At 42.3% G+C, this 23,910-nt stretch overlaps 1 protein-coding gene across 10 annotated transcripts in view; it reads left to right on the forward strand.

Moving 5' to 3' along the window:
• The first annotated feature begins 338 nt into the window (after positions 1 to 338).
• Positions 339 to 23,910, forward strand: part of LOC140188367 (uncharacterized) — a 93,708-nt gene continuing 70,136 nt past the window's right edge. For 4 of the 10 annotated variants that reach the window (XR_011883279.1, XR_011883281.1, XR_011883286.1 and 1 more), the window contains exon 1: positions 351 to 799. Coding sequence is in view for 3 of the 10 variants with exons in the window: in XM_072244575.1 (XP_072100676.1) it covers positions 674 to 799; positions 6,214 to 6,292; positions 13,618 to 14,111 (699 nt within the window). In the remaining 7 variants the exon portion in view is untranslated. Of the gene's footprint in view, positions 800 to 6,213; positions 6,293 to 13,617; positions 14,120 to 23,910 lie in introns of those variants that run through there. The other 6 variants (XM_072244576.1, XM_072244577.1, XM_072244575.1 and 3 more) reach the window with 6 other exon arrangements.

A 23,910-nucleotide genomic window follows, 5' to 3' on the forward strand; every position in this document is an offset into this window, starting at 1 on the left:
ATCTGCCACCTTCCCCTCCCTCCGCATGATCTTTCTGTGGGTGTTACAAAGTGTGGCGTGCTGTGTGCGATAAATCAAATATATTGAAATTTGCATTCTCGATCACCGAGTGTCAGTTAAACAAATACATTGGCTGTACAGGCAGCAGCATACAGCCCACACTGATTGGGAACTCATTATGAGAAGCACGTCACCACACAATGTTCTTGCTTAAAGATATCATCACTGTTTCCTGTGGGATAAAGAGGAATCAAATGTCACAAAAAGATCTTCACGTCACTGAGATTGTTTAGTTTAAAATCCCAATATAAATATCTCTCATTTATATCCAGTACAACACCACCAATAACCAACAAAAAACTTTAATTTGTAATGATGCCAGGGATGGATAGAGGTAAATGCAAGCAGGCTTTTTTTTCTCCTGGGGTTGGGTGAGACTAGAACTGGAGGTCAGGGGTTAAGGGTAAAAGGTGAAATGCTTAAGGGAAGCATGAGAGGCAATTTCTTCACTCAGAAGGTGGTGAGAGAGTGGACCAAAATCTCAGTGAAGGTGGGTTTGATTTCAACATTTAAATGAAGTTTGGATAAGTATATGGATGGGAGGGGTATGGAGAGCTGTGGTCCAGGCGCAGGTTGATGGGACTAGGCCGAATAATTCTTTGGCATGGACTAGATGCGCCAAAGGACCTGTTTCTATGCTGCAGGTCTCTATGACTCCATGACACCAAGTAAATCGAAAAAAAGGGAGCAGAATGGATTACTGAGCGTTTATTGGAAGATGCCAAGCAACAATAAATTTGTAAGTTTAAGTTCTCTGTATTTACTTTAATCGGATGGTAATGCTTCATTTGATGTTGGTTAGAGTAGCCAGTTATATTGGTTAAAGTAACTGGATCAATTCTGTCAGCTGTTACCGAACTTATTGGCTAAGAGTATTAAAAAGAAAGTTTTGTACTGACACAAAGCCCACTAGTCGTTTTAAGGTTATGTTTAAATTTCTTTCATTATTATTATGTTTTTGCAACTTCCTGTAATGATTCAGTGGTTCAATTTAATATCATGAATGTATGCAGTATACAACCTGAAATCCTTTTTATTCACAAACTGCAAAAAATGACAGAATGACAGAAAAAGGTTAGAACCCCAAAGCCCCCATCTCGACCCACCCCCACTTGTTCCAGCAGAATGCATCAGTATCCCCACCACCCACCAAGCAACAGCAAGCCCCCAAAGCCCTTTTTGGCACAACATACACCATAGGATTTACTCTGGCTCGGGCGTTCCCAATACATTTTATACCATGGAACCTCACCATTAACTAAGGGTCCATTGACCCCATATTGGGAACTCCCACTATTTGACAAACTTCCATAGATGTATAGTGGAGAGTGTATTGACTGGCTGCATCATCATCACCTGGTATTGAAACAGCAAAACTGTTGAATGGAAAATCCTTCTAAAGTTTGTGGATTCAGCCCAGTACATCACGGATAAGGTGCTTCCTGCCATTGAGCACATCTACGTGAAACGATGTCACAGGAAAGCAGCATCCATCATCAGCTATCCTCAACACCCAGGTCATGCTCTCTTACCTTGAAGCTGCCATCAGGTAGAAGGTACAAGAGCTCAGGACTCACATCACCAGGCTTAAGAACAGTTACTACCCCACATCCATCAGGCTCTTGAACAAAGGGGATAATGACTCTCACTGGCCCATCCATTGAGAGGTTCCCACAACCAATGATCTCACTTTAAGGACTCTTTATCTTGTCATCTCATGTCCTCATTATTTATTGCTATTTAATTATATTTGCATTTGAACAGTTTGTTGTTTTCTGCACTCTACTTGATCTCTCATTCATCCTGCTAATGTTACTATTCTATAGATTTGCTGAGTATGCCTACAGGAAAATTATCTCAGGGTTGTATTTGGTACGTATGTACGCTGATAATAAAATTTACTTTGAACTTTGAATAGTGAACTATGAGGTTCTTCAAATCCACATTTAGCTTTTTTGTGATTTGCTTGTTTAAACAACTTACAGAGAGGATTTAATCTACATTCATCCTTTCTAATGTGGTTCCTTACTGGTGTTCTGTCTGTCCAGCACCCAGCCAAGACATAGGCTAATCTCATTCATCCCAGATGTTTGAGCTGAAAAGATATTAGGGCAGTGTAATCTAGAAGTATTGCATAAGTAAGGCGTAATGATATTTTGGCCACCACTGAGAACTCTCCAGCAAACCTCAGTGATTTTGTTGGTTTTAGTCATTGAGGAGTACAGCAAGGAAACAGGCCCTTTGGCCCATCTAGTCCATGTCAAAACCACTTACATTGCCTAATCCCATTGACCTGCACTGGGACCATAGCCCTACTATCCATGTACCTATCCAAACTTCTCATAAACATTGAAATCAAGCTTGTGCTGGCACTCATTCGCCACTCTCACAACCCTCTGTGTGAAGAGATATCCCCTCATGTTCCCTTTAAACTTCTTACCTTATACTTTTAAGTCATGACCTCTGGTTGTAGTCCCAACCAACCTCAGTGGAAAAAGCCTGCTGCATTTATCCTATCTATACCCCTCATAATTTTATATGCCTCTATCATATCTCCTCTCAGTCCTCTACATTCTAAAGTGTACAGTCCTAACCTCTTTGACCTTTCCTATAACTCAGGTCCTCCAGATCTAGTAACATCCTTGTAAATTTTCTCAACATTATTCATATCTTTCCTGTAGGTCGGTGACCAAAACTGCACAGAATACTCCAAATTAGGCCTCACCAGTGTCTTATACAACTTCAACATAACATCCCATCTTCTGTACTCAGTATATTGAGTTACGAAGGCCAATGTGGCAAAAGCTTTCTTTGCGACCCTGTCTACCTGTGACGCAACTTTCAATGAATTATGGACGTATTCTCACATCCCTTTGTTCTGCTACTCTCCTCAATGCCCTACCTTTTCCTTGCTTTGACATTGAAAATCCTAAATTCAGAAACAGGTTTGCATTCATGCCTAAGGTCTCCACTTACGTTCATCTAGGAAGGGAGAGCTCATTGATACTCGTGGTCCAGGTTATTTGAGGAAAAGCCACGTAACTACAACAGCAGTTACCAACCTTTCTGAATGAAAGGTCTATTTCTTCATATTCATTCAAATGCCTGTTCCCAATAAATGTTCGATAATAGACCTCTTGTAAGGATTTGGTCTGCACCAAATTTGATTCCCTGGGTCATTTGGCACCCTAATACAACGAGCTCAGCTACGTCTTGATACCATGACCAATTGCAGGAATATCAATCTAGTGATATTCCATTTCCTTAATGTTCACAATGTTTGTTTAAAAGAGCACCTCCATTGTGAATCATTTATAATATGATTGTATAGATGTTTAGCAGAATTGATTGGCTATTAAATGCTAATAAAATGTCCTTTCCAATTGAATTCTGAAATGTTAATAATTGTTATGCTACTATTTGATTGCTGGGTTCATTGAGATTCCACCTGAATTACATATTTTCTGACAGGAACGCTGAATAATTCGAGATGCAGTATTACTGTTCTAATACAGGAACAAGTAGATATAATTGATCAGTCCCAGTTTAAATACTACGGTATATTGTCTTTGATTTGCTGTGCTTTGCGTTTTATGAATGGGAATATCTATCCAGGTTTGCAATGCGTTCACTTAGTGTGCCTTAGAATTTAAAGATTAAAGGTTTTATTATTATTTGATTTCTGAATGGACATTGAACCCATGATTACTATCTCACTACATTTATATTTCTATCTTTGCACTACTTAATTCATTTAACTATTTAATAGATACGGTATATATTTCCTGCAATTCACTTTTTCTTTCTCTATTACTATATATTGCAATGAACTATTGCCATAAAGACAAAATTCACGACATATGCCGATGATATTAAACCTGATTCTAATTATTTGTCACATGTGCACTGAAACGTTGAAACATACAGTGAAATGTGTTGTTTTGCATCACATTGCAATATTGTTGTTTTGCAACACAGTGCAAGGATCGTACTGGGGGTAGCCCACAAATGTCGCCGTGTTTCATTAATTCTGCTTCACTCTGCATTTGCTGCCTGACCTGCTGAGTATTTCTGGTCACCTCTGTTTATATTTTACTCCGCACAGAATCAGAGTCAGTTTAGGTTGTATTCCTAAGTCACTCGAAGTTGGTTACTTTTCTTCCAATACTCACGGAAGTGTGTGTGAGACCATAAGGCTATAAGACATAGATATAGGATATAGGAGCAGAATTAGGCCATTTGGCCCATCAAGTCTGCTCTGGAATTTCACCTTGGCTGATCAATTTTCTCTCTCAGTCCCAGTCTTCTGTCCTTTTCCCACATCCCTTCATGCCCCGTCGAATCAAGAATCTATCAACCTCTGCCTTAAATATATCCAATTACTTGGCCTCCACAGTTGCCTGATTCACAGGTTCACCACTCCCTGGCTAAAAAAAATCCTCCTCATGTCAGTTCTAAAAGGACACCCCTCTATTCTGAGGCTGTGTCCTTTGGTCCTCGACTCTCCTACCATAGGAAACATCCTCCCCACATCCACTTTACGGAGGCCTTTCAGCATTTGATTGGTTTCAGTTAAGTCACTCTTCATTCTACTGAATTCCAATGAACACAGGCTCAGAGCCATCAAACGCTCTTCATATGAGTGTGAGTTTGAGGAGTGCAACTAAAGCAGCGAGTTGCAAAATTGTGGGACTTTGCTCAGTCCCTTTCTCTGTCCAGTGTGTGAAGGCCAGCTGTGAATAGGTGCTCCAGACATCCTGGGAAAGGAATATAATGATAAACAGAAAAGATTCTGCAGGTGATGGATATCCAGCATAACACACACAGAATGCTGGCGGATCATAGTATTTGTTCAGTATGTGCCATGTCATGTTACATAGGCGATTATGGTGTTTCCATGACCATGATTGTTCTTGACAATTTTCTTAACAGAAGTGGTTTGCCACTGCCTTCTTCTGGGCAGTGTCTTTACAAGACCAGTGATTCCAGCCATTATCAATACTCTTCAGAGATTATCTGCCTGGCATCAGTGGTCGCATAACCAGGACTTGTGACGTGCACTGGCTGCTCATATGACCACCCCCCACCTGTTCCCATGGTTTCATGTGACCCTGATCAGGGGGCTAAGCACGTGCTACACCTTGCCCAAGGTTAGCGGAGGGAAGGAGCACCTTGAGCCTCCTTTAGTAGAGACATGACTCCACCCCACCACTCATAACGTACAAGTTTTATAGCCCAAATTGTGCTGGATCCCAGATCAAAGTGGTTGGTATAGTAGCATAGTGCTGAGTGAGCACTATATCAGCACCAGCAACTCGGGTTCAATTCACGCCGCTGTCCAAAATGAGTTTGTATGTTCTCCCCGTGACTGTGTGGGTTTCCTTTGGGTGCTCCAGTTTCCTCCAATCTTCCAAAGATGTACTGGTTAGTAGATTAACTAGTGATATGGGTGTAATTGGGCGGTGTGGGCTTGTTGGACTGGAAGGGCCTGTATTGTGCCCTGTCTCCAAGTAACTACCAGCCCAGCGAATCTCCTTCTCTCCCTTTACTATGTTTCTATTCCACACAGAGGCTTCTGACATTTCCTTTCCATATTCTCCAATTAAAGTGACTAGCTGTCAATCATCAGTGTTCACCTTCCCTCAGGTGGAGAATGATGGATCGCTTGGAACATCTACAAGAAGTTGTAGGGATGTCAGCTTGTATCATTACCACAAACTAGTCCCAGAACCTCCTGGCAAATGAGGATCCATGTCACCAGGTGAACATGCATTGTCTATCTTCTCAGCATCAGTTTCAGCAGCTGGCTGTCAAGGGCAATTGGCCAAGATAGATTGATTAAAGATTAGCTTTATTTGTCACACGTACATCAAAATATTGAAACACACAGCAAAAATGTGTCGTTTTGTGTCAAATCGAACCCGTGGCGATTTTGTGCCGGGCATCCTGCAAGTGATCTTAGAGTTGGTTAAAAGGTCAGCAAAATAATTTGGGCAAAAGGAACCTACTGTGCTATAATGTTCTATGTTCTATGAAACCCTGAATCATACAGGGAAATATGTCATTTTGCATCAGCATCCAAGTGTCGCCATGTGTCCGGCGTCAACATAGCATGCTTACAACTCATTAACCCTGACTCATATGTTGTTGCAGTTTGGGAGGGAATTGGAACACCCAAAGGAAACCATCGCAGGCACTGGGAGAACATATGAACTACTTACAGGCCGCAGGGGTAACTGAATCCCGATACGCAATTGCTAATGCTGTACAGCATCACGCTAACGCAAGTGTGCTGCCTCATGAACTGACCTTTTTGGACTGTGGCTGAAACTGGCTTTTACATCAGTGCCTTGCTGGCACTCCGAGCACACCTCAACCCAAATTTAGCTATCTTTGCCAAGCCTTGCATATAAAAAGCGGCTATTCTGACTGAGTCTTTGTCTCCTCGCATTAGTCAGCGTTTTCAGATGACAGCAGGTAAGAAGCTGGAACCCAGCAGCTCTGTGTTCTTAAAGGGTAATGTGGTGTGACATGCTGAGATTTAAACAAAAAAAAAACAAATTAGCTATTTACTGATGCACAACTCATTATGTTACTGCCCATGTTTTAATTGTTACTTGCTTCATCTGCTGGGTTTTGGATGATTGCCACACTACAGAAAACAGGCTGAGTCACAAGGCTTCATTTTACTGTCAGAACTGATTGACTGGCATTGGGATTAAGAATCTATTCCGGAGGTGAGCTAATTGACCAATATAGTTTTCCTACCATCCTTCAAAATAAAAGGAAGTAATTAACTTTATCTTTTTTTATACCACGCTGGTGATTTCCTCAAGTAATAGGAGAGAGTTGGCTTTTGTTTGACGGAAACATATTCTTGTCCAATTTTTAAATTTTATGACTACAGTATACGATTTTATAATATCAGTTTGGACGAATGTTTATTTGTTGGGAGATTGACATATTAAAACGCAATGGTGATGAAAATAAATTACTTCTGAGAACGCAGAGAAATCTAAGAGAAAACGATAACTAAATTAGACTCAATAAGTATTATTGAAGTGTTTCAGAAAGCTACTCTCCATTCTGGCTTCTTCCCATTTGCTTTGCAGCCCTGATGAAGGGCCTCAGTCCAAAGCATTGACTGTTTATTGCTTTTCATGGATGCTGTCCAGCCTGCTGAGTTCCTCCGGCATTTTCTGTGTGTGTTGCTTTTGTGAGCATTGTCCCAGGTTAATGCTAGGTTTTGAGAGATGTGCTCTGGAGGGCATTCTAACTGGTTGCATCACCATCTGGTATGGAGGGGCAGTGCACAGGATCGGAGAGAGCTGCAGAAAGTTGTGAACTCAGCCAGCTCCATCACGGGCACTGGCCTCCCCAGCATCGCGGACATCTTCAAAAGGCGATGACTTCGAAACGTGGCGTCCATCATTAAGGACCTTGATCACCCAGGATATACTCTCTTCTCATTACTACCATCAAGGAGGTGTTTCAGGAACTGGAAAACACATACTCAATGTTTCAAGAACAGCTTCTTCCCCACTCCCATCAGATTTCAGAATGGAAAATGAACTCATGTGCACTGGCTCACTATTTTTTCCTTATGTTTCTTGCTCTGTTTTTGCACTATTTATTTAGTTTAATTTTTATATATACTTCTTATTGTAATTGATATTTTTGTTAGGTATTGCAATGTACTGCTGCCATAAAACTACAAATTTCACAACATATGCCAGTGATATTAAACCTGATTCTGATTAGCTTCAACAAATGGATCACTGTTGTAAATCAGAAAGGTTTTTCTTTCTGCAGTTGACCATATTTTAAATCAGGGGTTCCCAACCTTTTTTATGTCATGAACCAATACCATTAAGCAAGGGGACCGTGAACCCTGGGCTGGCAATTTCTGTTCTAGATTGTTGGTGAAAGTCTGGGTTTAAAAGGATGCTGTGTTCATCCAGGGTACTTGATGTTCCACAGCCCTGCATTCGCAGATAGAAACCTGAAATCTATACAACTAATAAAAGCCAACTAGGGTCTTCCTCACTTTATAAACACCCAATTTATGTACAGCCTATACATATGAAGGGGTGGGCACAGGGCCAAGTGGTTAAAGCATTGGACTAGTGACATGAAGGTCGTGAGTTCGAGCCCCAGCCGAGGGAACGTGTTGTGTCCTTGAGCAAGGCACTTAATCACGCATTGCTCTGCGACAACACTGGTGCCAAGCTGTATGGGTCCTAATGCCCTTCCCTTGGACAACATTGGTGTCGTGGAGAGGGGAGACTTGCAGCATGGGCAACTGCTGGTCTTCCATACAAACTTGCCCAGACCTGCGCCCTGGAGAGTGAAGACTTTCCAGCGCAGATCCATGGTCTCGCAAGATTAACGGGTGGATGCCTTTATTTATTTATTTATACATATGAATGAGCATTCGGGAGAGCAGAGGGCTGGATTTTCTGGCTGTTGTGGGCTGCAGGCATCTTCTGCCACATGGGAACTCTTTTTTTTTGTTGTAGTTGAATGTGTTGTTTTGCTAAGCATTGTGGGATTGCTATGTTGGCGCCAGAATGTGTGACAACACATGCTGGCTGCTCCCAGCAAATCCTTAAGTGGTGTTTGTTTTTCACACAAATGATGCATTTCAATGTATGTTTCGATGTACATGTGATAAATAAATGAATCCGAAACTAAATCTACCAGAGTGCCACAGTAATGTAGCGCGAGCGACACTATTACAACACAGAGTTCAGAGTTCAATTCCGGTGTCCTTTGTAGGCAGTTTGTAGCCCTTCCTATACTTTGTCTGGGTACTCCACTTCCTCCTATGTTCCAAAGACATAATGTTTAGTAGGTTCATTGGTCATTTTAAATTGTCTTGCTGATTGGGCTAGGGTTAAATAGGTGGGTTTCTGGGCAGTGTGCCTCCTCGAGCCAGAAAGGCCTGTTCTGTGCTGTATCCCTAAATGGAAAAAAAAATCTTTTGATCTGCATGGACATTATGTTTCATGCCATACTCTGTGTAAGTTTCACTTCAAATGAACAAGCTAAAATAAATCTGTTTCTGATTTTGAATGCTGCTAAGCCATCCTCTTCCTCAAAGCTGCTGGTTGGAGGATTACTTCTGAAAAACCTTTGGATAAAGAAATGTAATCGAGCATACTCTGGTTGAAGATGATTTTTCAGCACCTCAAGGTAAAAAGGAAAGTTTGCTGGCTCTTTTACCTCAGAGAGTTCTTCCATCATATCCACCGTTATCAAATACGAAAAGTGCAGGTTCTGATTCTTTTCTGAAGTTGATGCAATTTTGTTTGACTCTCTCTCACTTCCCAAATATCTTTGGGGAATACAAGTGTTTGCCTTGATTGCTTCCTACCAGTGCACTGGAAAATCAAAGAGCAGTTTCCCAGGTCTCCAGCCTATGTAATCTTTTTAAAATTCCTTGACGTTCTCTGGGCTCAACATTTTCTTGTTCAGCTTCCAAATCTCCCTGCCGACCTTCCGGTTTTCCTGATGATCAGCCAGCATTAGGAAGTGGTTGGGAAAAAAAAACATCAATGTAATGTTGGTGGATCTAACCTTGGGACCCAACATGGAAGTCTACCTGGAAATTGAGTTAAACTCAGGTCTTGATCAGAATCAGAATCAGATTTACTAATGAAATTTGTTGTTCTGCAGCAGAACAACGGTCCATAAAATGTTTTAAATTGCAAAAAGAAATATATACAAGGATAAATAAGTGGTGAGAAAAAGGAGCAAAACTAGTGAGGTAATATTCATGGATTCATTGCCTGTTCAGAAAACTGATGGTGGAGGGGTGGAGGGGAAGTAATTCCTAAAATGTTGAGTGTGGGTCTTTAGACTCCTGTACCTCCTCTCTGATGGTGGTAATGAGAAAAGAGCATGTCTTGCGTGGTGGGGGTCCTTAATGATGGATGCCGAAGTTTTTGAGGCATTGCCTTTTGAAACTATCCTTCACGGTGGGGAGGCTGTAGCCCGTGATGGAGCTGGCTGAGTTTACCATAAGACATAGGAGCAGAACTAGATCATTTGGCCCAGTGAGTCTGCTCCACCATTCAGTCATGGCTGATCCTTTTATCCCCTCCTCAGCCCCACTTCCTGGCCTTCTCCCCGTAACCTTTGATGCCATGTCCAATCAAGAACCTATAAATCTCTGCCTTAAATACACCCAACAACCTGTCCTCCACAACTGCCTGTGGTAGTTCAACATTCGAAAGGTTTCAATGAGATCCACCCTCATCCTTCTAAATTCCAGCGAGTACAGATACAGAGTCATCAATCATTCCTTGTATGATAACTCTTTCATTCCCAGATTCATCCTGGTGAGCCTCCTCTGAACCCCCTCCAATGCCAGCACATCTTTTCTTAGATAAGGAGCCCAAATTGGTTCATAATACTCAAGGTGAGGCCTCACCAGTGCCTTATAAAGCCTCAGCATTACAACCCTGCTCTTGTATTGTAGACCTCTTGAAACGAATGCCAACACTGCGTTTCTGAACTTTCTCCAGTCCTGTACAGTGGCCTCTCCAAACCAGACGGTGATGCAACCAGTCAAAATGCTCTCCAGGCTACATCTGTAGAAACTTGTTAGTCTTTGGTGACGTACCAAATATCCCAAAAGCTCCTGGTGAAGAATAACTGTTCACATGCCCACTTCATAATTGCATCAACATGTTAGGCTCAGGACAGATCTTCAGATATGTTAACACCCAGGAACGTGAAACTTGGTGTGTCATCTGCAGGGTTACATGATGATGAAACATCACAGTAACCGCAGCAGTGGTGTTTCTTCTGCATTAAAAATGTACTATGCAAATGCTAAAATATATTTAGTGTACTGTTACAATTGAGTAAAGATATATATTATAACAGAGATCTCTATAGAAGCTATCCTTGAGCCTAGTGGTGTGTGCATCTCCAGCTAATGGGAGGGAGAGAGGAGAGAATGTTTGGGCCCATGTAATCGAAGAGCCTGCAGCATTATTGGAAGTTGACGTTCTGTCTAAAATATTCCAAAGCCCGAAGATCATGTCTCCTCGTAGCTTTATTTTTCCATTATGAATTGGAGAAGGCATTGGGTCAGGAAATGACTTGCTGGAAGAACTCAGCAGTTGTGCAGCATCTGTAGAAGCAATGGGATGGTCAAATTTCAGGTCAGTACTCTGCATCAGGACTTACCTTTTGTCTCCTCAAACGCCGCTCAACCCGTTGAGTTTTTGCATAGGTTTTCTTCTGCTCCAGATTCCTGCAGTTGCTTGTCTCCCTAAAGGTTAATCTGTCATTTACACCTGTTCCATCATTTAATACTTGTGAAGTAACTTCACATTAACACAGCATAATTGTAATGAGTTATTCAGGCCTGTGGGGTACCAGACAGCACTTGGCTCTGAGGTTATTAGAGCACCTAAAATGGTTAATTGTTGTTTAATAACAGTTGTTAATCGTTTAGAGTTCCTTGTGGTTTTTCAGCTCGCTCTTTGTAATGTGGTCTCCTGGTGCCTTCTGTTTAAGCCTGTTAAGTTTATTTTGATAGACCAAGGGATTCTCTGTTCCTGTACTATTTAAGCGGATGCCTAATTAGCACTATTTGCAAGGTCCTAGTTTTGACAACGTTACTTCTTGTGGCTTTGCTCGGCCAAGCTACCAATGTTCTTTTGGAATTATTATCAATAAACTCTCATCACTGTCTCTACATTAGAGTCTACCTTTCCTCTGCACTTGGGTTCCAATATTGCCAGCACACACCGTAACAGAAAGGACATCTCTTAAATTTGAATTATCTAGTGTAATTCACTAGTAGATATACCATCACAGAAATGATCAAATATTGCTGGGAATTATTGCCTGGTACTCTAAAGGTCCATCTAAAATGCAAAGGGTCATTAAATAATCACTGAACACTGAGGCTTGAGGCTGAAAACTCATTTGCTTGAGTATGATGCAAAATATTAAATTAGGCCTTAGGAGCAGTGGCACAAGAAAGGACCCCCGCCATCCAGGCCATGCTCTCTTCTCATTACTGCCATCAGAAAGGAGGTGCAGGAGCCTTGGGTGTCACACCACCAAGCTCAAGAACAGTTATCATCAGGCTCCTGAACCAGTGTAGATAACGTCACTCACCTCAACAATGAACTGATTGCACAGCCTGTGGACTCACTTTCAAGGAATCCCAACTCATGTTCTCAGTGTCATTTATTCACTTATTTATTATTATAATTATTCTTTTTTTGTATTTCCAGTTTGTCTTCTTTTGCACATTAGTTGTTTGTCAGTCTATGTAGTTTTTCATTGATTCTATTGTAGTTATTAGTTCTACTGTAAGTGCCTGCAAGAAAATGAATCTCAAGGCAGTCTTTGGTGACCAATATGCACTTTGAACTTTGAACTTTGAAGTGGGCTATTCCTACAGAAGTCAGTACACAGTAAACATACTAACATGGTTAATATATGGTTACTGTGTTAAGAGGATAGTATGGCGTAAGCCATTTTGTACCAGCTGAAGTGAACCCTGAAAGATAGTTTAGCACCATGTTACAACAATTATTGTTTGTAAATTAAAGTTATACTAGCCAACAAAAATAAGATGCAGCTCAAATGCCATCTATAAATTTGCTGACGATACAACCATTGTTGGCAGAATTTCAGATGGTGACGAGAGGGCGTACAGGATTGAGATATACCAGTGATGTTGCAGCACCAACCTTTCACTCAGTGGCAGTAAGACCAAAGAACTGATTGTGGACCAGAAAGTGTAAGGTGAGAGAATACACCCAGTCCTCATAAAGGGATCAGAAGCAAAAAGAGTGAGCAATTTCAAGTTCCTGGGTGTCAATATCTCTGGAATTCTAACCTGGACTCAACATATCGATACAGCTACAAAGAGAGCACGGAAAGGCTATATTTCATTAGGAGTTTAAGAAGATTTGTTTTGTTACCTAAAACATTTGCAACTTTCTACAGTGGCAGCATGAAGAGCATTCTGACTGGCTGCATCACCATCTGGTATGGGGGTGGGTTGGGGTGGCTACTGCACAGGATCCAAGTAAGCTGCGTAGAGTTGTAAACTTAGTCAGCTCCATCATGGGCACTAGCCTCCGTAGTAACCAGGACACTTCAAGGAGTGATGCCTCATAAAGGCAGCATCCATCTTTCAGGACCCCACCACCCAGGTCATGCCTTGATCTCATTGCTACCATCAGGAAGGAGGTACACAAGTCTGAAGGCACACACTCAACGATTCAAGAACAGCTTCTTCCCCTCTATCATCTGATTTCTGAATGGATATTGAATCCATGAACACTACCTCACTACCTTTTAATTTCCACTTTTGCTTTACTTACTAAATTCAATTAACATAAATATATGTATATTTATATAATTACTGCAATTTACAGGTTTTTGCTATTATTATGTATTGCATCGTACCGCTGATTCAAAGTTAACAAATTCCATGACATATGCCAGTGATATTAAACCTGATTCTTGTCTCGTCCGATGCCCTGACCGTCATTCCCATCTACATCAACGGAGCTGTAGTGGAGCGTGTATCAGTCTTCAAGTTCCTTGGTGTCCACATTTCTGAGGATTTCACCTGGTCCCTGAACTCCTCCATCCTGATCAAAGAGGCGCAACAGTGCCTTTATTTCTTGCGGAGCATGAAGAAAGCTCACCTCTGTCCCAGGATACTGACGGACTTTTACCGCCGTACCATTGAGAGCATACTCACCAACTGCCTCTCAGTGTGGTATGGCAATTATCCGGTATCGGACCACAAAGCACTCCAGCAGGTGGTGAAAACTGCCCAGCGGATTATCGGCACCCAATTGCCCACCATTGAGAACATCTACCATAAATGCTGCCTGGGCAGGGCGAAAAGCATTATCAAGGATGCATCTCACCCTAATCATGGACTTTTTACTCTACTTCCATCCGGTAAGCGCTACAGGAGCCTCCGCTCCCACACCAGCAGGTACAGGAAGAGCTTTTTCCCTGAGGCTGTGACCCTGCTGAACCTCACATCACAGCGCTAAGCAGTATTGCACCCATATTGTACTGTCTCAGTACTTTTATATTTGTATGCTGTGGCACTTACTTTTTATTCGCAGTTATTTTGTAAATAACACTATTCTTTGCATTTCTGGTTAGATGCCAAATGCATTTCATTGGCTTTGTATCTGCACTCGGCACAATGACAATAAAGTTAAATCTAATCATCTAATCTAATCTAATCTAATAGTTCCTGATTTGGAATGAATCACATACTTTGATTTGGGTCTATGATTTACAAAATGACCATGGTATTTGGCCACAGAGGGAAAGAGTTAACATTTCAAAAAGTTATTCATGCACCTTAGGATGCAAAAGTTGCTATAGAATGCAAATTCATTCTTTATGAAAGGCGAGCAACAGGTATCTGAGTGCATTCTTAATTAATGTGAATCACAACTCTTACAGTGCATCTTTGAGCAAGGTGGCACTGATAATAAGATGGTGTATCTGTGAAGGAAAATCTCAGCTTGAGCACTTACAAAGATAGCAAGAGGTGTCTGAGCAAAGACACATAACAAAAAATCAATACCCTGCAAGGCCAGGGAGCTTTCATGATAATGTCATCTAAAAATGGCGAAAGAGTTATCGAAACATAGAAAGTCCAGAAGATTCAACAGGATTCAAAGAAAATAATCCTGTCACCAGTCAAAGGAGAAACAACACTCATATTTGCAAGTAGAGCACAAATAAATAGTGGTGCTAATTTAAATCATATTGTTTTAAATCCCAGACTGTTCTTACAGAGAATGGAAATATTAAATTATTTTTGTATCTGATGCCCTTTTGTTTTTGTGCAGATGTTCGAGAGTGCCACTGATGGTTTGTCCACACATTATTCACTCTGAAATTGCAATTTATAATTTTCTATATGGAGTTCTATTGACGTCTTTAGGAAAGGCAGAAACAATTTATTTGGTTTATTAGCTAGGATTATCTTTCAAAAATCAAAGTTGAAAGTAAACTTAAAATCATATTCATTGTGTACTACCCTAAGGTTCCGTTTCTTATGGGCATTCACAGCAGAACAAAGAAATAGCACAGAATCAATGATTCAAAGATTGACAAAAAAACAAAGATTGACAAAAAAACTAATGTGCAAAAGAAGACAATATGTCAAAATCGCCACCCCCCCCAGCTCATAATAAATAAATAAATAAATAAATAAATGATCCGGCGAACGGGGAGTACTAGTTTGCAGGAGGAGAGGGGAGAACGCCAGTGAATGGAAGGGGTAGAGCATGATTAACTTGGTGAAGGTGAATGCTAGGATAGGTAAATATTCACTATCAGACACTATGGGAAGTGAAGGTTAATTGGGATGGGAGTGCTTAGTGGTGTTTGGGTGTCAGGGGAAAAGATCCAAAGGTGGGAGTAGGATTGGGGAACGATGCAGCTGAGGATGCATAGGGAGTTGAGGAGTGTTAGAGAAGAGTCTTTGATATTTCTATATAAATTAAATTTCCAGTTAAGACCATAAGATCATACGATATAGGAGCAGAATTAGGCCATTTGGCCCATTGAGTCTACGCCACTATTTCATCATGGCTGATCCAGTTTCCTTCTCAGCCCCAATCTCCTGCCTTTGCCATATATTCAATCATACCCTGACTAATCAAGAATTTATCATCCACTGCCTTAAATACACCCAATGACTTGGCCTCTGCAGTCGCCTGTGGCAACAAATTCCACAGATTCACCACGCTCTGACTAAAGAAATTCATCCTCCTCTCCATTCTAATAGCAAATACTAATTTCAACAGCAGCCTATCTTCAGATCTGAGCCTGGATTGTAGATTGAATTTAAAATGCAGCTCTGAACAATGGTCTTCCTGGGTTTGCATTTTGGGGTTGATTGCAAACAAAGAAACATTCGATTTAACCGCAGATGCCTGCATAGGCATGAATGCGTCCCAGGGTCAGTGGGAATTAACATTCATTTTGGGTGTCTGGAGTGTGGGTGTGAAGATGCAAGTATTTAAAAATTACATGTAATTCAAAGGAAGCATTATAGATACATTGCACCTACAGAATTGTCCTACTGTTACCTTTGATCTTTAGGATATAAAAATGCCATGTCATTTTGGGTCAGACAGGCATCTTCTTTCAAGAGTGTCTCAAATCTGATTCCCGCTGATCATTCTGCTGAATAAAGACTTCTGTATCTACTAACATCGGTGTCTCTCTGGTGACTTTATTCACAGTTACAACATAGACAACATTGTGAGCACAAACAAGTTGGGCTGAAGGGCCTGTTTCTCTGCTATATTGCCCAGTAACTCTCTGCCTCTTAATTCAGTAAAACACACTAAATTCATAGAAGCAAATATTCTCTACTATCAATGCATGTTCAGATTCGGATTTCAGGTACATTTATTTATCACATGTACATCAAAACATACAGTGAAAAGCATTGTTTGCATTAACAACCAACATAAACAAAGGATTTAAAAATGCAAACATGAGAAAGTCTGCAGATGCTGGAAATTCAAGCAACACACACAAAATACTGGTAGAACGCAGCAGACCAGGCAGCATCTATAGGAAGAAGTACAGTCGACGTTTCGGGTGTTAACCAAAGGATGAAGGTCAATAGCTGTATTTCCTTTCCTCTGGGCCCACAAATTCCTTCTAGAAAGCAACTCTTTCCTAATCCACATCCTTTTCTCTGATTGATAAGTCTTCAGAAGGAAAATTTGGAGTTCTGCTCCGTTACCAGATGTGGGACATAGATCTGTGCCTCAAGGGCCTAATTATCCCAGCCCAAGGTACTCTCGCAAGTCATTGCAGTGTGTGTAACTTGACTCCAACAAGAGACTGACTTATGACATGCACCAATAATAAAGGGTAATATTTTGCATTTTTAGATCTCCTTGTCCTGACTATTATTAATACAATCAGTGGCCACTTTTTATTAGGTACACTTGATAAAATCTTCTCCATGGATTGTCACCTTGTCGCGGTGGAGAAGCTTGTGTAGTCCTGAGATCCCAAAAGCGATGCCGTCTGGAGCTATGCTCCTGGTAGGGTCACCCATGGTGGTAAGGTTGAGGGTGAGGTCCCTGACAAAGAACAATCCAACCAAGACCTCAACGGTGGAACAGGCGGACGAAGTTACTTCGAACTCAATGGCTGTGAAGGCTGATGAAGGCTGCAACAAATCCATCAGCTCCAATCGTCGTGATTTCCATGCCATTGGAATCAGTTGGTTGATTTGTGAAGTATCGTGTGTTTCTTGGAGTGCAACATCAAGTACATGTTAAACAAAAACACGCACAAATAATTCGCTCTGTGGGCCACTTGATCAACAGAACGAAGACCATCATCCTCGACCTCGAGGGATAGCCACGATGACGACACTTGAACCCATGCTGATCAATGCAAATATCTAATCAGCCAATCATGTGCAGCAACTCAGTGCATAAAAGCATGCAGACATTGTCAAGAGGTTCAGTTGTTCAGACCAAGCATTAGAAGGGGAGAAAAGATGTGATTTAAGTGATTTTGACTGTAGAATGATTGTTGGTGCCAGACAGGGTGGTTTGAGTATGGGATTTTCACACACTCCAGAGTTTACAGAGAATGGTGTAGAAAACATTTATGTGGACAAAAATACCTCGTTATTGACAGAGGAAAATGGCCACACTGGTTCAAGTTGACAAGAAAGTGACAGTAACTCAAATAACTATATGTTACAACAGTGGTGTGCAGGAGAGCGTCTCTGAAAGCACAACATGTTGAATCTTGAAGTGGATGGGCTGCAGCAGCATAATACCATGAAGATACACTCAGTGGCCAGTTTATTAAGTACAGGAGGTACCTAATAAACACAAAGTGCTGGAGGAACTCAGCAGGTCAGGCAGTATCTATGGAAAAGAGTAAAGGGTCAACATTTTGGGCTGAGATCCTTCATCAGGACTGGAAAGGAAGAGGAGAAGTCAGAGTAAGAAGTTGAGGGGACGGAAGGAAAAAGTACAAGGTGGTAGGTAATAGGTGAAACTTGGAGAGGGGGAAGTTATGAAGTAAAGAGCTGGGAAGTCGATTGATGAAACCCACTAGACACTCAATTCAATTCTACTTCCCATTCCCACTCCAATATATTAGTTCATGGCCTCCTTTACTGCCGCGATGATGCCACACTCAGAATGGAGGAGCAACATCTTATATTCCGTCTGGGTGGCCTCCAACATGATGGCATGAACATCATATTCATGAACTTCCAGTAATTGCCTCTGCCCTTCCTCATTCCTGCTTCCCTCTCTCACCTTATCTCCTTACCTGCCTATCACCTCCGTCTGGTGCTCCCTCCTTCCTTTTCTTCCAAAGTCTTCTATCCTCTCCGATCAAATTCCTCCTTCTCCAACCCTTTATCTCTTTCACCAATCAACTCCTGGATGAAGGACCGCGGTCTGAAACATCAACTGTTTACTCTTTTCCATAGATGCTACCTGGCCTGCTGAGTTCCTCCAGCATTTTGTGTGTGTTGGTTTGGATTTCCAGCATCCATAGATCTTCTCATGTTTGTGGTACGTAATAAGGCTAAGTACATTAGGTATTAGATGCAGGAGGTACCTAAAAAAGTTGCCATTAATCCGATATTAGTTTGAATAAGGTTAATGCAATTGTTACCAATAGATTCACTACTTGTGTTTTGTATCATTTAGACAGGGCAATTATAGTTGTAGAATACTGCTTGTCAGTGACCTTTCACTCTTGCGGCCTGGTTTCCAGCCCAACTTGATGTAATTAATGACTGCTGCAGCATGGGTTCTGCGCTGGAAATCTGTTTGTTTGCCTCAAGCAAACTTTTTATATACAATGACCTGTAACATATGACTGCTCTGAATTTGGCACAATGAAGCTTACCCTTTGCTCCCATGCCAGATTCAAAGTAGATTTGTGTTACGTGGCCTCAGGGCACTGAGGATAACTTCCTTGCATCTCCTCAAAATAGATCCAGGGAATTTGACAGCGTAGGCGAAGAAGATGCAGCTTGACATCACATCCATATGAGGCAGTGACAACGCTGCAGTGGAATATCAGACTATTTTCTGAGGAGGCAGAAGGGAGCTGGTCTATGCATGCCAATATGCCCGACCTTCTACAATGCGCAGTAGAGAGCATCCTAAAATGCTGCATCACTGTATGGTACAGAAACTGCGGTGGGCGGCTTCGAAGACTCTACAATGGGCAGTTAAAACTGCCCGTTGAATCACTGGCACCAGCCTACCCACCTTTCAGGGCATATATACATATAAAGGTGCCAAAAAATGTCAGCCATATCAAGGAGGATCCCATCCACCCTGCACATGGACTGTTTGTCCCACTCCCATCAGAAAAGAGGCTTCACGGCGTCCAGGACCACTAGACTCAAAAACAGTTACTTTCCCCAAGCCGTCAGGCTGATCAATGCTTCGTCCAATTAGCATAGTACTTTACAATACTGTGCTGGGTTCAATCCCTGCCCCTGCCTGAAAGGGAGTTGTTCTCTCCGTCAACACGTGGGTTTCCTCTGGGCGCTCCGGTTTCCTCCCACAGTCCGACGATGCACTGGTTGGTAGGTTAATTGGCCATTGTAAATCGTTCCGTGATTAAGCTTGGATTAAATCGGGGGATTGCTGGGTGGCGTGTCTCGAGGGGTTGGAAAGGCCTGTTCTGCGTGGTATATCAATAAATTAAAATACAGTGAATAAATAAAATAAACCCATCCCACCATCACTACAGACACATCACCCAGCGTCACTTTATGTTCATGCAATCAGCCTATATATGTATCAGTTACTTGTACATTGTGTTTGAAGGGATTGTTTTTATATTTATTGTGTTTTTTATAAGCTGCATTGGATTTGGAGTAAGCATCATTTTGTTCTTTTCACTTGTGTACTGAAGAATGACAATGAACGATCTTGGATCTTGAATTTTAAATCTAATTTTGTGGTCCTGTTGATGCAGGATTTTGACCTGAAGAACCTGCAACTCCTTCATCCCACCCCCTCCCCACCTCCCCACCCATCACAGATGCTGCTCGGCCGAACAAGCTCCTCCAGCAGATGGTTTGTTGCTACGGATCCTGCATCTGCAGCTGCTTTTGTAGACACAAACTGCAGGAGTGGGATTTCATCCAGAGATTTTTGACTCGGGCCTGATGCTGGGATACATCTTCAGATGTGCTAGGACACATCATCGGTGATGTGCCGGGTTCATGTGGTGTTTTGGGTTTGACACTCACCCAGGCGACCCAGCCAGGTTTGATCAGGCCCTGGCTTGTGTCCAAGCAGCATTGGTCCGAGGGTCACACCTTTCAATCCACAGCCCTCTGCAGGCTCGCTCAACGGCCTCTGTGACAGTACAGATGGCTCTTTTCTTTGCAGCCCCTGCAATGCCAAGGAGAGACTAGGACCTGCACAGCAAGAAGGAGAACACTGCCCACTGAACCACAGTTTAACTGTGCAGCATTTTCATTGTACATCTTACTGTACATCTCAATATTCGGATGGCACAGTAGTATAGTCATTAGCACAATGGTTAACGGTGCATGTGACCTGGGTTCGAATCCCACTGCTGCCTGTAAGAAGTTTGTACGTTCTCCCTGTGAACATGTGGGTTTCCTCCGGGTGCTCCAGTTTCTTCCTACAGTCCAAAGATGTATCGGTTGGTAGATTAATTGGTCATTGTAAATTGTCCTGTAATTAGGCTAGGATTAAATTAGGGATTGCTGGGAGGTATGTCTCGAAGGGCTACAAGGGCTTACTCCATGCTGTCTCTCAATAAATAGTTAAATAAATAAACAGTATCACATGCTCCCAGTTAGTGCTGTCTGTTCTTTTCAATATGATGGGTTGAAACTGCCCCAAAGCTTCTATGAATGGGGGAAGGGGGAGTATTGATGAGGCAGTCAACATATCAGGACTTCCTTTGACTTCGCCTTCATCCCTCAGTGATGCAAGCAGCCACAATAAAAGGCAGCAGGTGTGAGTGTGAAGATTAAATACACAGAGGAGGAGATGATGCAAGTGAAAATTTTAAACAAATACAACAAGTGACTCACAGTCTATTTTCCTACTTGTTACAGTTTGTTGACTGCTGCATGAAAAGCAAGATAGATGGCTGGCAGATGAGTACAGACAGGGAATGTCAGCTCAGATGGAAATGATAACCTTGGAATACAGAATAAAAATAGGGAATCGTACAACCTGCTCAGAGCTGGATGAGTGAAGTTGATAACTTCACTCTGCTCAACTCTGAACTGTTTCCACAAACTGCGGAGTCACTTTTAAGAACTCTACAACTCATGTTGTCAGTATTTTTTATTTGCTTATTTACAATTTATATTTTTTGCATTTGTATAATTTGTCTTCTTTTGCACATTGATTGCCAGCTGTCTGTGCGTTGGATTTTCATTGATTCTATTGTATTTCTTTATTCTACTGTGAATGCCTGCAAGAAAATGAATCTCAGGGTAGTATATGGTGACATACAGTATATGTACTTTGATAATAAATTTGCTTTGAACTTTGACCTTTGAACATTGATCTTTTTGTTGGCAAATGATGAAGATTGGCCTGCCTTCAAAATGATATCCATGCCTCAGTGATCTAGAGTGAGCCTCTGTAGCTTAAAGTGTAGACGGTAACCTAATTCTATAAATTTTTTATGAAATTGGAGCCATGCTGAATAAGAGGCAGCTGTATTACCAAGCACTGAGATTTCGCAAAGCCTGTTGGTAGGCGCAGAATATAATTTACCTTAAATATCTTTAATTTAGAGCCGATGACCAATTTTTGTGCACAGTGCAAAGCGTTTTAGATCAGTACAACACTGTGCAGGCCACTTGGCCCAAAATATTGTGCTGTCCCTTTAACCTACTCCAAAATCAATCTGACCATTCCCACCCACATAGCCGTCCATTTACTTTCATCCATTTGCCTAAGTTTACTTATTATTTAGAGATATGGCACAGTAACAAGCCCTTCTGACCTAACGAATCCACACCAGCCAGGTGCGTATATCCACATGACCATGGTGGACCTCCGTTGGTCAAGTTTGACCATGGATGTTGCGTCCTAACTATCTACGCCGTTGTTGCACTGCCTTCTGTGTCCGACGAGGCCAATGCAAGAGAGGCGGCCTCTGTGGCAAGGGTCACATCTGTGAGTAGCCTCTGCTCTGCTAGGGATGCACGGTTTCTTTCTACGGCCCCACTTGTCTTCTGCTACTGTTAGGAATTTTTCCTTTGCCTGACTGCTTCTCCATCTGGTTGCAAGTACCTCCCAGGACTCCATGTTGATGTCCGACACCTTCATGTCCATTTGCAGACACCCAGTGAACAATAGAGGATATCTTTTGGGACGCAGCAGACGTGGCCCAGCTAGCAAAGTCTACACTGCCTGAGCGGGATGTAAATGCTCAGAAGTCTGGCATGAAAGAGAACCTCAGCACTGGGGACTCAGTCCCTCCAGAAGATGCCCAAGATGCGATGAAGGTGTCTTAAGTGGAAAGTGTTGAGCCTTCTCTCCAGCTTAGTGTATATTGTCCAAGTCTCACTGCCATACAGGAGTGTATTGGTGACACAAGCATTGTACATCTTTGTTTTCACTGAAAGAATGGAGTTTTCCCAGACTTGTGTGTGGTGAGGCAGGCAGGAGATGCACTTATCCATTTCTGCATCGTAGGAGAGTTGTCACTGATAATGGACGCCAGGTATGTGAACTAATGAACAACATCTAACTTGTAGTTATCAATGGTAATGACTGGAGGTGCCTCCACGTCGTGCCCCAAAGCATTCGCCTTTTTCAGGCTGATAGTCAGATCAAACTCCTTGCAGGGCTGGGAGAAGCAATCAGTCAAGCTCTGGAGGTGTTGCGGAGTGTGGGTTGCGACTGAGTCATCAGCAAACTGCATGGCTTTGTGCACTTTGGTTTTGGCTCTTAGGTGGGCGAGATTAAAAAGCCTGCCATCTGAGTTAGTACGGAGGTAGATTCCCTCTGTTGCAGTGCCAAGTGCGTCCCTCAGGGAAAGTGCAAAGAAGATCCCAAAGAGCATTGGTGCAGGAACACAGCCTTGCTTAACATCGCTGCTTATGTCAAAGGGCTCCAAAGAGCTTCTATGGTACTGCATGGCCTCCTTCATGTTGGTGTGGAATGATTTGATCATGTTCTGTAGTCTTGGTGGACAGCCGAACTGAAAGAGGATCTGAAAGAGCCCCTTTCTGCTGACCTTTAAATGTCTTGGTGAGATTAGTAAACAATGTAGAGGGGCTCTTTTGTTCTCTGCACTTCTCCTGGAGTTCGTGGAGAGAAAAAAAAACATGCCCACAGTTGAGCTTCTGTGACTCTGGGTAGACACTTTTAGCCAATGTCTGTAGGCGGTCAAGAGGACTCAAGCAAAGACTTTACCAGCAATCCTCAAGAGGGAAATGCCGCTGTAGTTGTTACAGTCACTTCTCTCACTTCTGTTTTTGCAAAGGGCGATGATCTTGGCATTCCTCTTATCCTGTGATACAGCTCCTTCCTGCCAGTGTTGACAGAGGTCTTCATGCAGTGGGTGCCGTATGCAAGTCACACAGTGCTTGGTCAGGTCTGGGTGGATCCCATCATTGCTCGGTGCCTTCCCTGAGGCCAGGCCGCCGATGGCCTTGCTGAGCTCCTCTAGGGCCGGTTCTGCATCCAGTTCTTCCATTATTGGCAGATACTCAATGGAATCCAGGGCTGAGATGGTGACAGTGTTCAATCTGGAGTCGAGGTTAGAGTAATGTTCTATCCGTCTGTTTGCCCCGTCCGTGAT

This window comes from Mobula birostris, chromosome 26 (assembly GCF_030028105.1).
Source record: "Mobula birostris isolate sMobBir1 chromosome 26, sMobBir1.hap1, whole genome shotgun sequence".
Lineage (NCBI taxonomy): Eukaryota > Metazoa > Chordata > Chondrichthyes > Myliobatiformes > Myliobatidae > Mobula > Mobula birostris.